The following is a 16,777-nucleotide window of genomic DNA, read 5'->3' as shown; positions in this document are numbered from 1 at the left end:
AAATAAACGCCTAATCGTGCAAATTCGAAAACATAATACAACAATTTGACTCTAGTTCTTCTACTTATATTCAAAAATATAACTTAGTAATTAGATTTTTTCAAAAAAGATAGAAAGAAGTAAGAATAAAAGTAACAAATTTTTGGAACATAAACTAATTACGGAGATTAATTTATAGGATTATTATTTACAGTATAAATATAAGGATGAGAGTGTTCTCATAAATAATCTATATCTATATTCTATATCTATATATTCTTAATGAGCGCAAAATCCGTTTAGCCTATTTACCCGCATTTTACCCATCTTCTACCCATTTTCAGTGTTAATCAGCTCACGGGCATGACCCGTTTACATCAACATAACCGGATTTTAATCATCAATCTAATCTTTGCATATATGGCAGGTAATCTGAAATTGCATTTCTCTCGCACAATCGGCGCCGATTCAGACCATGAGGTTGTTTTTTCAAATTTGAATGACAGATAAGTGGCAATTAATAATATGTATCAAGCTTAATCTGTATCATGCTCTTCCGAAGCGTATCATTCATAATATTCACAGGATTGCAGGCATGGAGGATCATTCGTGAATCGAGAGTCTTCGCTTCTAATCTCGATCGCGATCTAACAAGACAATCGCTTGACACGCTTTACTGACGGGTTGTTCTCACTCATCCTATCAAAGTAGTGGATTCTCACCTTCCACTTACGCCTCGAAGGGCCACGACAGTGGGTATGTATTTCCCGTTTATGGGAGTTGTATAATATGTTGGAAATATAAACAATATTGCGCTGATTAACTGATGGCTCTACTCATGCTCCTCACTAATGTTTTGAAATCATTATGTTCACAGCTCGGAGACGTGGGTCAGAGGGTTCCGATAATACAGATAATGGAGGTTTGTTATCGCTTTGGCATGGTTCATGCGTTTGTACTGTATTTTTTCTTTTTGTTTCGTTTTAATCTTCATGCTGTTTGGTCCAGAACGTCGTGTTCATCGCAATGCTCTCCTTCACCAGCGGGTTGCAAATATGCAGAAACATGGTACTCGACTTCTAATTTTATATATCTAACAATGATGTCATTCACTGTTGAATACTAAAAACATGCTTAAACAATTATGTGTTCAATTGTACGTCATGTTCTTGCAGCCAGACCCGCTGAAGACAAAAATCAGGTAGGAGAATGGTATAATGCAGGAGCCCAAAAGGATGCAGATCAATCAGGTATGGGATAGACATCTCTCCATCCATGTAGCAAGTGCATGTCCCATATCTAGCTGCTTGATTATTTAGTTTTTGTTTCACAGCCTCTTCAATTGATGTTAGTGGGAGCGGCATGTTTGTATCCGGGATCACACAGAATGATCCCGGAACAATCACTGGACAAGTTTCAACTGACATGATAGGTTATCGACACCTTTACAACTATTAAATTATATTGTTTATAATTAATCAATTTGGATGTACGCTGCCCTCAAATCTTACAATTCATACTCATAAACCAGGAAACTCTAAAAGAAGACGTGTTCCAAATGTCGAAACTCTTCTATCGGATAATGTGTTGAAGAAGGCGCATTCTCAAGACAAGGAAAACCATGTTCCTGTTCATGGTAAGTCAAGTATAATAATGCTGATTCACAACTTCATTTTACTTAATTGAAAAATTAGGAGCAATACATATATTTGAAAGGACAAACTAAGTGGTATACTTGCAAATTTGCGTTGATAATTGATGATCTGAAGTTCTGTCATTATTCGCTGACACGGTCATTCGAGATTAAATTTTAAGCAAACGAGGCAGGTTCTTTTTGCCCGAGAGGGGTTTTAATAGCCTGGGTCCATATTGTGCAGTATAGCTCGAGTTAATGATGCATCATAATATATGCAAGGTTTTCTTGATAAACCCAACTGAAGATTAAAGTTTAATATGCATTCAGGCTTAGGCTTAATAGAAGGTTGAATGCACTGATAATTATATAATTTTTTAAGTTTCAATTAAGGTATGGGGTGTTTTGGAGAGGCAGTACTTGAAATCGTGGCATCACCCTACTTTTGATTCAGTTTATAGTACTCTCAGTTAATATAATATATTTAAGATTGTTTTGACAAATATGGCATTCATTTTGAATACTTGATACTGATTTTTGATACAATGCCTCTCTGACGTCTTGCAAAATGGCTTAGTCCTGGAACGTACAGGTCATGGACTAAATATTGAGAATCGTTTTCGTGATGGTATGTATCTGAGCAAATCATCATTTTTTTTTACTCAGTTTTATCTTTGAATTAATCAGTATGATTATCCACACATTTAACCACTGCAGGGACCTATACAATAATGCGTGATATATCAAATAGAGACCTCAATCCAAACCTGGGTTCTGACAATCTCCAACTTCGCTTAAACGTTGACGCACCCCCTGGTAATTGTACTTTCAGCCACACTATAAAACTAGACATCTTAAATTCATACAAATTGGACCCATTGTGTTGTCTGGTATTATTGATCCGTTGAGCTACTTTCTATGTAAACCCAAACGTAATGGCCGGGGTCCTAACATTGAGAAGCAATTGAGGTTTTCCATGATAGCCAGTCCACTATGTCAAAATGAAATTAGCTGTTCTGTCGTGAGTGAATCAGGTAACTAACCACAAACCAGGCATAAGCACATCACACCATATATTGTGTTCTTAAACTCAGTTACATTTTAAACTTTTGTTTTAAGTCTGTTAAATGTGTCTCAACTTATTCCTTTTCCTCCTGTTTGGTAGTAGTAAAAAAGCGCAAAGGCCGTGGGTTTAGCACTGAGAAACGGATACAGATGCGGGAGAAAGAAACACCTCATGGTCAGACACACGAGAACCACTCCTCAGCCATCAACACAGGTTAGTGGAAATTATTGAAAACATAACAGACATAACAGACATATTCAGACTATGTCCTTACGCAATTTGTATAATTGCAGATTAAAGGCGGCAAAGCATTCACACTCCGTCTTTAAGACCTTCATCTTCGTATTCATCTGTATTGACTGATATATCTGGCAAAGGTGACCGTGAAAGCTGTTATATTATATATGACACTTTTTTATATTGCTCAATGGTGTCATTTTCACTGATTACTTTGTGTTCCAAATTGGTTAAACGATCAAAGAGGGACGAACCAATCCCACTACTTGGAATTCTCCTACCGGTATCAAGAATCTGCTTGATGTGTTTGAGGACGAAGCTGATCACCTAGGTCAAAATCAGCAGCCTCTTGATCATGGTATTGTACCTAAAATTTACTTATTCTTTTGGCTTCTTTTTACTTATTCTAACATCATCGTTCATTCATTCTTATTCCAGCTACTAGACCTTCTCCGTTGTGTAATGTTGATCAGAATGTATCTGTTGGCTGTGACAATCTGTTGGCTATGAGTTGGATTCTACCATCAAAGGTACATAGATTTTGTACTAGGTTGGATTCTATTTAGATTGTTTTTAAGGTTTGATTATACTGTGATCTCACCTTCTATTTCTCTACCTGCCAACCCATTACCACTTTTGTATAATGCTGCGCCATGTATGTTTTTGTCTCTTTTTACTGGATTATAACTATGTACAATTTTGTACATACTTTTGGATCAAAGTAGAGGTAGATATTAATTTAATACAGTTTTTCTTTCACTGAAATTGATTAGAACTTATCAAAATTGATTAAGAACATAATTGATTTTTTATTTAAAAACTTGCCAAGACAAAGGTCACAGCCATTTACATTCACCAGAATACAAAGTCAGACTGTTAACATGTGGTTGTATTGCAAAAAAAGATTAATTGCTGCAATTGGATGTTTACCATAGCTTTTCTTGCAAGAAATATAGTATGCATTTTATAGCTTTGTATGTAGTGGCTTTTAGGTTGTTAAAATTATAAGATGCTTTATATTTTATGTTAAAAAAAATATTATGATTTATAATTGTGTATTGTAGACGTATGCTAGACCTTACACGTAAAATAAAATGAGACATTGTTCCTTTGAACTAATTTATAATTATTAGCACAGTAAAGCACTTATGAAAAATAATAATAAATTCTATTAGTATAAACCTGTACGTGGTCCTGAAAAATCCACTAAAAAGTCACATGTATGATAAGGAAAAATTCAATAAAATTAAACACATAAATATTTTCTTTTAATTAGTTAAATAGTTATATTTACTTTTTATTAGTTAAAGAGTGTTGGAAATTGAACAAATAAATATTTTCTTACTTTAAAAAATACAACTGATATACTCTTGATATTTTATTTCACCACTTTGTAGTCAGTTTTTTCTGGAATTTTGTTTCACCACTTTGCTGTTTTGTGCTTGGAATGATAGCTATAAATATGTATTTTTGTTTGAGTCGTGTATTGGTTCTTTTTACTCGAGAGGTATTTGCACCCTTGGTCATAATTTTTGGTAAATTGTATATGTAATTCCCCTACTTTCAGCACCTCACACTTTGGAGCAAAGTATTCATCCGAGTTTATTTACCGGATATTTGGCAGATTTCCTGATTTTTCATCGAGTTTGGTAGAATTTAGTCTGTGTATTTTTTTTTAACAGCTACATTCATTTGGAGCTTGCGTATATTATGGTTACATTTAAAGTCTTCTTAATTTTGTATTAGCAGCTCTGTGCCATATATTTCCCTGATTTGCTCCGTCTGTTGCTGGATTTGTTGCAGCGTATAAGAATATGTTTAACAGCTATCTTTGTGCATAGTAAATTTTAAGATATAGTTGTTGGATAGTTTTTTATGTACATATCTCACATCAATTTTAATAATATGTTTAATATGCTCTGTGCATAGTAAGTTTAACAGCTACATTCATTTGGAGCTTGCGTATATTATGGTTACATTTAAAGTCTTCTTATTTTTGTATTAGCAGCTGTGTGCCATATATTTGATTCAAGAACAAACTGGAACAGGTAATTTATAATTTCTCTTAGAGTATATGTTACATTTATTTGATTCAATGATTAGCTCTGACACTACTCTTGGAACACATGTTTATATTATCGGTCTATAATCATATACATGTTCGTGTTTGTTTATATTAACAATGAGCAGGACCTGCTAATAAGAGTTAATGAGACCAAGGCTTGAGGAAGTAAATTGATGGATATTAGAGAAGTCATAATGCGAAGTAGATTGTTTGTGGAAAACCAGACATAGCAAACAACAGAGGCTGGACAGAATTTCAGATGATGGCATCGGAGTGTAAGGTAGAGATTCACCATATTCTTGAAAACTCTCTCCTTGATCTTCCCTAAACTCATTAATTATTAATCTGGATTTGAAATTTACATAGGTTAAGTTTTTATATATTTGAAAGCCATGGAATTGAACCAAATTTAGATCCATTTTATTCTTCTAAATTTAACATGCCAATTAAATGATATGTTTGTATATTAATATGTCATTACTGTATAAGGTGAAGAGATCATCTCTGTAAGTCAATTGTTGATGAATATATTATGTGATTTGTAACTTGCTTATAACTGTAGAAATATGGTTCCTCTGCCCTTTATCATACTCTACTTGAAAAGGTTTGCAACTTTCCTCGCTGGGAGGAAGCAGTCTGCATCTCAATTGCTTGACATGTTATTCAAGAGAGCAAAGGGAGAAGGCTGGCCCTTTGATATATTTTGAATGGCTCGGCCTGATGCTGTTTGTAATTGTCCCTTTCCCTGGTACAGGCCCTTGGACAGGAGCCATAATTGCTTCTGTTCTCAGACATGCCATTCTGGTCTGCTGTCTCGGCACACTTTTTTGGTGTTGTCCTGGCTGGCTTTTTGGTGAACTTGCTGGTGAATCTTGGCCTGAAGTATGATGTACTTACTGGTATTGCGCTCTTCATTATATTAACATTCATGTGGATTATCCTGTACCCTGCTTTTCACCCGGTAGCTGACAAAAAATTATTAGTTTTATTTTTGAATATTTAACAAAAGTAAGTTCAATAGTTCACAATAATGGCAGGCTCTGGCCTCCAAACTATGTAAAGGCTAAATGTTGATGCATCCCTTTACCATGCTAAGTTGGTAGGCTACTATACTGGGTTGGTAGGCATGGGGTAATAGCACGATTATTTAGTGGAGAAATCATGTTTGCAGCTACCAGAAGAGAATGAACATAACAGCTTCTGGAGGTTGCATACTATGGGGACAACATTGAGAAAGAGGTATGAGCTGAAGAAAGTGATTCTGATTTTAGAATCTGGCCTGTGATCACATCATTTCTCTTAACTTACAAAAGTTAGTTTTAGTGTAATTATAAATTTTGAGTCATCGAGATGCTGAGGATGCTTAAAAATCTTTTAATTTTGACTTCATAGTAGGATATGAGTTACACAGCAGACACTGACATTTGCTGTGAAAGCGGCAGGGGAAGGTAAGCTGTTATCTACTCCAGTTCAACATCTTTAAGACTCTTGGGAAGAGTTTAACTAATTAGATCTTATAAACAGGCATCCCTGAGCTGGCTAGAGAAGCAACATACATCTTTATCTGGTGCTTAACTCGACACTCTGATTGTTATAAGCAGTGGGTAAGTAGCACACTTTTATGTATATGGCTATGGATTGTTACATATAACGTGAGCTAATTCTGTTTTTTATGTTATTTGTTTTAAATTCTCCAGGAGAATATCTGTTTGGATAATCTAGAAGCAAGTCTTTTGATAGGGGAAAAGCTTACGGAGGAGGGGAGGCAACTTTGAGCAAATCGATCATCTCTGGAAGGTCTAGGGGAAACTCTTAAGAGTTTGAGGCACAAGGTAACATTTCCTATATTTTAATTTCACAGCACATGCTTCAGTTGGTTAGGTTTAATACTAGGATAGCATGTAACAAACTTGAGTTAGAACAATCTCAAGGTGCTCATCATTCCCTCTTTAAGGATGCTGACAAATATTGTAAGTGGCTGATCGGAAAGATATCCCGAGGAAATGTTTGCATGAAAAGTTTGGCCATTGTCATAATTGCCCTTGGAGTGGGTACTGTTATGTCCCCCACCATCGAGTCTTTGGATTGGAAGCAACTTTCCGTCTTCTTCAACCAGCAATCCTTCTTAACCAGGTAAAGAAGCAAATTTGCAGCCAGGAGGTATCCAGGACCTGCAACATTGATCCATAATGATATTGACATCAAACAGAACAAGTTCCGCTTCAATAAAAAGTATGAGATGTCTGAGATGCTCTTGGGTGAATTATGAACCCTTCGAATATATAAATAGTTGAGAGAAGATAGACTTGGGTTTTAATATCTGATGAAAATATAATAATGGTGGTTTATGGCATGAACTTTTAGTACTTTTCGGATACATAGATGTTTATATATAAATTCTGGAATATTTTGTTTTTTTTATTTATTATACTTGCTGGTTTAGTAATATTAACTTCAAATTCTTTTAACAAAAAAAATAATAGAAAATGTGGTAAAAAGTATGTAAAAAGTTAAGGAATCACTTTACCTTCAATAATGTCATTATTACTTATATAAATTAGGTAATATGTTATAAACTATATATTTTTTAAATGATCATATACATTTTTATGAAGTCAATTTAAAAATCAGAATAGATTAGTAAAAAATTTAGGATTTTCAAATTTTTAGTTTTAGATTTGTTAGTGAAAAATTAATTTATAATATCTTAGTTCAAATAATACAAGTACGTTAATTCTAATTTATAAGTCACAAATAAGTAATAATAAAGGGCCCAAATAACACAATTTTGGAGTTCAATGCCCTGAATAACAGATTTTATAAAAATGACCCCAAATAACCAGTAAAGACGCAGTGTAATTAGCGTTTCATAAATAAGGGCTAACGCTACTGCGTCTAGCGTTTACCAGTTTTAATTTACTAGAGTGTTGGTTCGGAAGTATGCTAATTTTGTGTCCGTATTTCTACATACCAAGCAACCTGACCCTGGTCAAGTGTTTATAAAATTATAGAGAATTGTTGGCGAAGTCTGAAAATTTCGGTTTTTAAATTATCAATCCGCTCCACTTATTTGTATACGTTTGGAACGGAATATTCGGACACACTAATTATTTTGAATTTGTTTTCTTTATTTTAAACAGATTTTCTTAGAAAAAAAATTAATTATCAAAATATATTTTATTATGTGTCAAACAATATAATTTTTTTTATAGAAGTGAGTGGTTTGTTTAATAAAATAAATTAACAATCATTAACATTTAGGGTTTATGTTTGGGTTGCAGAATGATTAATTCGTACTGTATATTAAATTGACCGACGGTTAGGGTTTAGGATTGAGGGTGTAGGGCCGGTAGGCCCTACTCCCTCGAGCCTAAACCCTAATTAAGGCGAGGCTGAAGGGCCGAAGGCCCTGAAGCCGAGACGCCGGCGGAATAAATTAATTTACAACCGTTAACATTTAGGGTTTAGGTTTGGGTTGCAGAATGATTAATTCGTACTGTATATTAAATTGGCCGACGGTTAGGGTTTAAGATGGAGGGTGTAGGGCCGGTAGGCCCTACTCCCTCGAGCCTAAACCCTAATTAAGCGAGGCTGAAGGGCTGAAGGCCCTGAAGCCGAGACGCCGACGGATTAAATTATTTTACAATCGTTAACATGTAGGGTTTAGGTTTGGGTTGCAGAATGATTAATTCGTACTGTATATTAAATTGGCCGACGGTTAGGGTTTAGGATTGAGCCCCTCGAGCCTAAACCCTAATTATGCGAGGCTGAAGGCCCTAAAGCCGAGACGCCGGCGGAATAAATAAATTTACAACCGTTAAAATTTATGGTTTAGTTCTGGGTTGTAGAATAATTAATTCGTACTGTAAATTAAATTAGCCGACGGTTAGGGTTTAGGATTGAGGGTTTAGGGCCGTTAGGCCCTAATCACTCGAGCCTAAACCCTAATTAATGCGAGGTTTTACTGTCGAAGGCCTAAAGCCGAGTAACCGGTTTAATAAATTAAATTAATCATAATTAACATTTAGGGTTTATGTTTGAGTTTTAGAATGATTAAATTATACTTGAAAATTAAAAACAAAACAAAATGTTAATATCTATTTTTATAAACTAAAACAAAATAAATAAAGTAAATTAATCATAGTTAACATTTAGAGTTTATGTTTGAGTTTTAAAATGATTAAATATACTTGAAAATTAGGAACAAAACAAAACGTTAAGATTTATTTTTATAAACTAAAACAAAACAAAATGGATCAATAAAATGTTTTGGTATTGCTCAAGTTGGCCAGAAGAGGAACCATGAGAGGAGCTGGTGGATATAAAACAGAAAACGTTAATGAATGTGACGTTCTGAGTCAAAACGCCACACAGTGTTCCGTTTTGAGTGTTTTAGTTTTTAAAACGTTATTATGAGAAGCGTTTTGTTTGTTAAAAATAAAAATAAAAAAAGATAAACACGCTACTATGAGTAGCGTTTTTTGATTTTTAAAAACAAGTTTAAGCCTAAACGCTACTCGATGTAGCGTTTTGTTTACGCTACACGAGAAACGTCTTTAATTGTTAATCAGGGCCATATATCCGATATTTTGATATTTGGAGCATTAATTCTTAAAATTTGGATATTGAGGGCCAAGACCCGTAAGTAATAATAAAACACTTACCCAAACTGTGTAATTAGCATTTGGATTAGATATATACCGACTCTTACATTAGATATGACTTATAAATATATAAGAAAATATATAATATTTCATTGATTTCACATTTTTGTTTTTTTTTTTAAAATTTAGTTCATAACATCTTTAAAATTATTCATGGTTTTAATCAGCCACTATCTACGGACTACAAAACAATTACATCCTTATGTTAGAATGGTACATGCTATGAAATTTTACATTGGTATGTTAACATTATATGATTGTTTAGATGAATGAATAATTAGAACATGTCAGTAAATATAGTTAGCCTTTTTTTTGGATTTTTTTTTTTGAGTTGTAGGTGATTGCCGTTCTCTAATTCCATTGTTTTTATTTTATATAGTAGCCTTATTCTATAATATTAAGTTTGCGCACAATCCCGCTAAATATGTTTATTCGATTACGAAAGTAGTACAATATAATAACATTATTGTGACAATCTAGCATTGCAAGCAGCATTCTTAAATAGAGATTCCGTAGAAAAATCAAACAAACCAAGCCACGTAAAAATGGTGCAAGTCTCAATTTATAACGGTGAATATCATAAATCCCAATTAATTAATTTTTTAATGATGTAGTACCTGTAAATTTAATATGTTAAATAAAGATTAAAAATCTAATATTAATATCGGTTTAATTTATTTTCGAACCTCATTTTAATGAAAATTTTAATAATTTACCCGCACGCGAAGCGCGGGCATAATTCCCTAGTCTTCTTAATGTGTGCAATGCCCGTTTTGCCTTTATACCCACGGGTTACCCATGTTTTACCCAATTCCTATATACTAAACTACCTATGTTACTTATCCCGCGCGACCCGTTTACAACCTCTTAACCGGCTTAGATAACCAACTGATACAGTACCTTGCCAGCTTGCCTTCTTCGCGGCTATTAATTCCCGATTGATTGTGTTGATTGCTAAATACAGATTTCTTCTCTTCCATTATGGAAACATAGAGAAGAAATCCATATTGAGGCTGAGGAAGGCAACATCCATATTCGATCAGGAATCTTTTAGCAGAGCTATCATCCAGCCATGGTAATCATCATCAGTTCTCGCTGTAGTATGTGAGCAACTGCTTTTGGTGTTTAAAGCCATACAATCGCATCCATTAATTATGGATATGGGTCATCCATATACACTCCATTTTTGGTCTCACAAACTTAACCTATTTCTGATGTCTTTACCCGATTCTCATATGGGTCATCCATATACACTCCATTAATTATATCGATGACATGTTACGCTGTTATGGCTGATACGCGACTTTCACGTTTGTTTTGCGATCGCATATCACTGCTTAGCTCACAGAAGTGGCCTTGATCTGTTATTGGGTTTTCATTCTTCTTCTCTAATTCTTCTTCTCTAATTGATAGGATTAAGGCTTTGGTTAGTTTGAGTGTTCTGTTCTCGCCCAAGAATCCCACTGGGAGGCCTTTGCAGTCTTTGTGTGCTGCTTTTGGGGATCATTACTACATGTGCAGGTTTCAGGTGATTTTTTTTTCCTTTGTTTTTCGTTTCGGAACTTTTCGATTTTGATGATGGCTTTGTGTGTGCTGTGTAAAGTCTTTGTATCTAATTGGATTGGTTGGTTTGATGTGATGATGTTATTTTGTACGCTTACTGTGGTTAGGATGGTTTCGCAATAAGTCAGTAATATTGAAGTTTAATGAGATAAAGTATTTGTTTCATATCTATTAGTGTTAAGTATATATAAATAACAGAGTATAGGGTTATATCATTAGTTTTTATGAATTCTAATGAAGCTATAACTAAAATGTTTCAATCTGGATATTAGAAGAAATAATATAGGAACTAAGAGAGTGAACAACCTATTTATACACATCCAAAGCTGACCTTACACCTGTGCTACTTATGCATTATACGACCATGGTATTTAATTGATTGTGCTTTAGTCGTAAACACTTAATTAGAAAAGGGAATTTATCTTTCCGGAGACTTAGGATGAGAAATGGAAGGGAAATTTATTGACATATTGCTGTCTTTTTATCACGTGCATGTCCCATATCGTCCACATTGAGTATTTAGTTTGTGTGTCACAGCCTCTTCAATTGATGTCAGTGGAGCGGCTTTCCTCCAACTGGCATCCTTATCACCAGAAGCTGTAAAATTAAGAGATGAAAAACACATTCTTCCCCTGTTTTAATTCATCTCCACTGAGATTTCTTTCATAAAAAAAGAGTGAAGCATTTTTGTATCCGGGATCACACAGATTGATCCCGCAACGACCACTGGCAAAGCTACAATGGACATGATAGGTTACCGACACCTTTACAACCAAGATTTTAAATCCTGTGTATAATCAATCTTTTCGAATGTATGTTGCCCCGAAATCTTACAATTCATACTCATAAACCAGGGAACTCCAAAAGAAGACGTGGTCCAAATGTCAATATAACATAGTTGGTGAGGAACTTACATGTTTCGTGATTTTAGAAGTAAATTGAACTCAACATAACAACAAAGTTATACAAAGGCATTGTAATATATTCTTTGTGCTGACAAGAATAATTTTTAGAGATCTTTGCTTTTTAAAGACCAGTTTAAAATGTTCTACATAAACTATGATATGCTCCTTTCTGATGGAATTTTTTTTCTACTGCTGATACAAAGAGCAACCATTTTTTTTTATTTTTGATGTGGGACTCTTCTTTTAGCAATGCAGGTGTTTAGTCATGTGCCTTGGTTCCGTACATAAGAACTATTCCCAATAGTATCCATTCTCTACATTCTAACATACTAATAAGATCCTAGAAAATGCAGCTTATTGTGCCAGCTTCTAGAATTAATACAAGTTAGAGGGGATGTTCTGGTGTATAGTTTTTAGGTTCACTAGAACTTCGGAATTTAAAGATAGACATTCTACTGGAAATCTGAAAAGTGTATTGCTACAAAATTTATACACCACTCACTGCAAATAATGATCTTGATTGTATATTTTAATGTTTTAAAAAATATAGATGTTACATTAATAATCAAAATTTATTTGTTTGCATATTTTCTACTGCATGTTTACACCGGTGGACCAATTAGAAAACATATATATGAAGATTCCGCAATGAACTACCAGATCCGACAGAACAACGAAAGCTTATGACACTGAAAAGAGATAAAGATTGGTATGTTATCATCTTTTGCCGATTCTTTTGGTATATTTAGCTGCTTATTTTGATAATGACAAATGCAATACATTAACACTTTGTGCATTTCTTTAAATTATTAGGCAATGCATAACTGGTATATGACTAACAAACAATTTTATTATTGCAGCTTATTGAGATCTCAGTTATACGGTGAGTCGATGACACCACTTATGTAAATATAATGCAAGTGAAGGTGGCCATGAGCAACGAGTTAATTAGAAGAATGATTGTAAGCAGTTGCTGAGCCAACCCTTTGACACTTTTTTTTTGTGTTTTGGTCCCCAATGCTCCAAAGACTTTTTTTCAAATGATTTTGGAAGTTAAACCTGGCAAAACTGCAAGCAAAAATAACCTTTATAGTAGGTATTTCTCAGATCTTCTTCACACTCTCCGGTAGGTCCTCGCTTATCTAGAAGTCAATAACAAATTGTCTGGTGTTGCTTGATTAGAAATTGATGGCTCAGAAGAGATATAGATATAGATCAATAACAGATATTACATTTCATCATCACAAGGAATAAGAGATATTTTTTTTCCTGCCGAATATGCACATGTATATTAAGCACATGTATCCGAATATGCTGACCTGCTTCAAAACTTGATCATCTTTTTCCTGCCGAATTGTGCTTTGCTTCTTTCTTTATTTAACAGATTTTTTGCTTTGGTTGCTGCTGATTTGCATTACAATGTATAGTCTATATAGTCTAAGTAGAAGAAACTCCAACTAATGATAGCATAATGAGCCGTTGTTATAATTTATAATCATATAATGCTCTTCATTTCCTTTTGCAGCAGTTGTGCGAGCTGTGGATCTGCTTGCAAAAGTCTAAGGGTATATTGTTTGTGTCCCTTTTATTAGAAATGCAGCAAAAGTATCTAGGACAAATATAACTACTTTCAAAGCTTATTTCTCTCGACCCGGAATCAGATGGTAAGAATCCGATCCAAATTTTGAATCTTTGAAGTGGTTTGAGTTTCCACTACTTCAGCCACCATATCTGCTTTCTATATTCTTTGAAGAACAGTTTGCGCACATTATTTTCAGCATTTCATATCCGCAATTTGAAACTGATAATAATCTTCTCTTTTCCAGATTGCTAATTCTTGATTGTCGTCGATGATCGAACAGGTTAGTGTTCTCCTCTCCTAATGATCTGTTACTATTCATGTATTTCATCCTCATTATTTCTTGAGCCGATAAGTAATGGGTTTAGATTCTCGGGTTTATGATCTAGATGTTACCCAGGTAGACATTTAACTATTGATTTAATTTAATTAGGTCTTTTGAAATGATAATTTACATGTAGTGTCTTAACTTAGGCTTTAGTTTGAATACGTAGATACAATATTTCATGTTTGTGTTTTTGCTATTACAGTATATAATGGAAGTTATAATCATTACATTAGTAATTTTATATTTGTTTATACTCAGCAATAGTTTCTTATTTCTTCCATCCTAAATTCTACCTCTTAGCATGATTTTTTCATTCTACTTTTCAGGACTTATCAGATCATTAAAAATATTGGGTTAAATTCTTCAAATTTTTGAGATTCATGAGTCGTCATAGTGTGTATAGAAATTTATCTGCAGCTCAAGTAGATTATTACCTACTGTGATATCTTCTGCATGAAAATTCTCGATTTAATGATATGTTTTATGTTTTATAATTTACAGGGAGGACGAACTCTGCTGGGTTCAGTCTTGCCGTCATCTTCAAAACACGGGTTATCACATAGTTTGTGATTTGATAATCATCTGCTTACAGACCTTTGAATGAAACACAAAGGAGGGTTCCCTGGTAATCATAGGCTTTTTATTGTTTAATTGCATTTTGACTTCCTTCATTGTTAGGATGCAGATAATTGTTTTCCTGATAGTGCAGTGTAGTGGTTTAATTAAGGTGGTATCACATGAGTCACTTAAACTATGATAGTTTAGAGTCATGAATGCAAGTTCTGATCTTGCCCACATGTGGTTTGATGCCACCACAGATATTAGCCAATCCAGTGACTAAGAGTCATAGTGATAATGCACCTTGATCCAGGCATTTTTTGAACTAGCCTATTGTACTTTCCTCTTACTGATGTTTTTCGATTTTGGAATATAGGATTGGGCTAATATTTCATAATTTTGAGAATAATGTTAAGGTCAGCTAATATCTTATTTGAATCTCCATCCTCTTGGCTGTTGGGCTGTATTCCTCAACAGCTAGCAATGTCTGAAATGTTTAGACAATGCAGAGAAAATTATAATTTATTAATGATATATTTCTTCGCAATAATTTTTCATATTTTTATATAACTTCATGAATATATTCTCATTATTTAGTTATTTTCTTTCAAAATTAATGATATATTTTGTAATAATCAACATAATAATAAATATGTTACATGATATATGGACACTGATTTTTGACATTTTTAGAGAATTGATATTTGATATTTAAGTGAAACATAATTTGTTCTTTTGTAGATTGGAATTACAAATACAGTTTCACCACATTTGAAGTGCCGTAAATCTTTAATTTTTAATATTATAAAAATATATTAGATTTCATTTTTCATGACATTTTTATTACTGTATAAATTTTTGTTCACTGTTAAATTTTAAGAAAATCAAAAATTATTAATGATATGTTTTTATTAGTTTTACTTTGCTTTATTTCTTATTTTAAACCTTAGTGGTTTTACAGATTTTTGAATTTCTATTCTCAGATAAATGTATAATCAAATAGGACGCATTATGCCAGTATATTTCCTCAATTTATCATTCTTAACACTTGGTTGATCCCCTAGGTTCTGGCATTACTCAGAGTGATGAAATCAAGAGCTCATCTCAAACACAAGGTAACGCTCTTTTAGAGTAGACATTGCTTTCTGTCATACCATGTTTGTTACACATACTGATCATTTTGTGCAGTAGAAGGCAGGGCACACGTTTCAGCACAACCACGTCCTTATGCCAGGATTCAACCAAACTGTGGTCATCAATTGCGTTTTAGCTGTCAGTGATTGTACCCTAAACTCATGACTTGCTTTTGTAGTGTAACTTCCCTTCGAGAGCTCCTCTGTCAAAGTTTCTCAAGGAACCGACACTCCGAGAACTGCTAAATCTACTTCCAAGAGCATTAAATTGGTAAGCTTCTTATAAAATCCTTATCTTCATAAACTCTGTTTAGATGGTTGTTTGTGTTCCAGCTGTCAGCCGTGACATGTATCCATGGTTGATTACCGGAAAAATAGGTTTAACAGAGTTGATGCTCCAAGTCTGCTGTGCATGACCAATTCATGCTCAAACTGGATACGGAGGTCATCATCAGATTCTCATTGTTTTCTTTTTCCTTCCCATTCGTATTTTCAAACTATTAGCAGTGGATTTTAGTTAAGATGGTTGTGTTTTTCTGAACCATATATAGTGATTCAAATTATTTATATATTCATAATGGATGGCTTCCGTTTGCTTGATGTTGTTTACTTTTGCATAGTTATCAAATTTTGATAATAATGCAGCAATTGCTTCAAAATAGGATGATATTACCAGTAGCCAATAATAAGCTAAAAAAATTAAAAACCCTATTACGGAAAGACTATTGTTAGAAGTTCCAGATTTAAATTCAAAGTGTTATTTTAAAGTTCCAGGTGATCATAAAAAGACTATTATATCTAACGTCCTGCTGTTAGAAGCCTTTGTTTCTTTATATTATCATTCAGCATGTTAGAGGAATTTAAATGCTATAAGAGCTCTTGGAAATCTGTCCAGAATTTGTTGCAACTATTATGTTATTTCTCCTTAATTCTCATTTCACGATATATTTAATTTATTGGAATGTATCAGTCAGCTTGCACAACTCCAAGAAAATCTTTCTTATGTTAGCTTTCCGTTAAAGTTTTTAGTTAGTGAAATGTAAAACTTATTGTACATGGATTGGGCT

At 33.7% G+C, this 16,777-nt stretch overlaps 1 protein-coding gene and 1 long non-coding RNA gene across 16 annotated transcripts; both read left to right on the top strand.

The window, feature by feature from the left end:
• The first annotated feature begins 289 nt into the window (after window positions 1-289).
• Window positions 290-7,401, top strand: LOC108194990 (uncharacterized). Of its 14 annotated transcripts, none has more exons than XM_064090599.1 (21): window positions 290-735; window positions 857-901; window positions 988-1,047; window positions 1,155-1,229; window positions 1,313-1,411; window positions 1,511-1,615; window positions 2,190-2,240; window positions 2,330-2,428; window positions 2,574-2,646; window positions 2,781-2,891; window positions 2,972-3,055; window positions 3,160-3,273; window positions 3,354-3,445; window positions 4,924-4,963; window positions 5,106-5,260; window positions 5,735-5,879; window positions 6,018-6,219; window positions 6,373-6,428; window positions 6,505-6,584; window positions 6,678-6,812; window positions 6,935-7,401. In XM_064090599.1, exons 3-9 carry the CDS (start codon window positions 1,035-1,037, stop codon window positions 2,615-2,617), a joined length of 486 nt encoding a protein of 161 aa, XP_063946669.1. In that variant the 5' UTR covers window positions 290-735; window positions 857-901; window positions 988-1,034; the 3' UTR covers window positions 2,618-2,646; window positions 2,781-2,891; window positions 2,972-3,055; window positions 3,160-3,273; window positions 3,354-3,445; window positions 4,924-4,963; window positions 5,106-5,260; window positions 5,735-5,879; window positions 6,018-6,219; window positions 6,373-6,428; window positions 6,505-6,584; window positions 6,678-6,812; window positions 6,935-7,401. The 14 variants fall into 14 exon arrangements, with proteins under 14 accessions (XP_063946669.1, XP_063946658.1, XP_063946646.1 ...); XM_064090588.1 differs by having other exon boundaries at window positions 2,778-2,891; XM_064090576.1 differs by lacking the exon at window positions 2,574-2,646 and having other exon boundaries at window positions 296-735; window positions 2,778-2,891; window positions 3,164-3,273.
• A 3,088-nt stretch (window positions 7,402-10,489) lies between these two features.
• On the top strand, window positions 10,490-15,903 carry LOC135151641 (uncharacterized). 2 transcript variants are annotated; one of them, XR_010290438.1, is made up of 9 exons: window positions 10,490-10,719; window positions 11,058-11,172; window positions 12,736-12,821; window positions 12,973-13,074; window positions 13,638-13,776; window positions 13,939-13,974; window positions 14,521-14,644; window positions 15,642-15,692; window positions 15,766-15,903. It is a non-coding gene; the product is annotated as an uncharacterized LOC135151641 (long non-coding RNA). The 2 variants fall into 2 exon arrangements; XR_010290439.1 differs by having other exon boundaries at window positions 15,769-15,879.
• Window positions 15,904-16,777: the final 874 nt, after the last annotated feature.

This window comes from Daucus carota, chromosome 1 (assembly GCF_001625215.2).
Source record: "Daucus carota subsp. sativus chromosome 1, DH1 v3.0, whole genome shotgun sequence".
NCBI lineage: Eukaryota > Viridiplantae > Streptophyta > Magnoliopsida > Apiales > Apiaceae > Daucus > Daucus carota.
The sequence above is the reverse complement of the archived record's forward strand: the minus strand, read 5'-3'. Positions and strand labels throughout refer to the sequence as shown.

Excerpts from the sequence above, each read along its gene's own strand:
- LOC108194990 (XM_064090576.1), top strand. Across the intron at positions 1,230-1,312 it reads AAAGGATGCAGATCAATCAG|CCTCTTCAATTGATGTTAGT; the intron begins GTATGGGATAGA and ends TTTGTTTCACAG. Across the intron at positions 1,412-1,510 it reads AGTTTCAACTGACATGATAG|GAAACTCTAAAAGAAGACGT; the intron begins GTTATCGACACC and ends CTCATAAACCAG.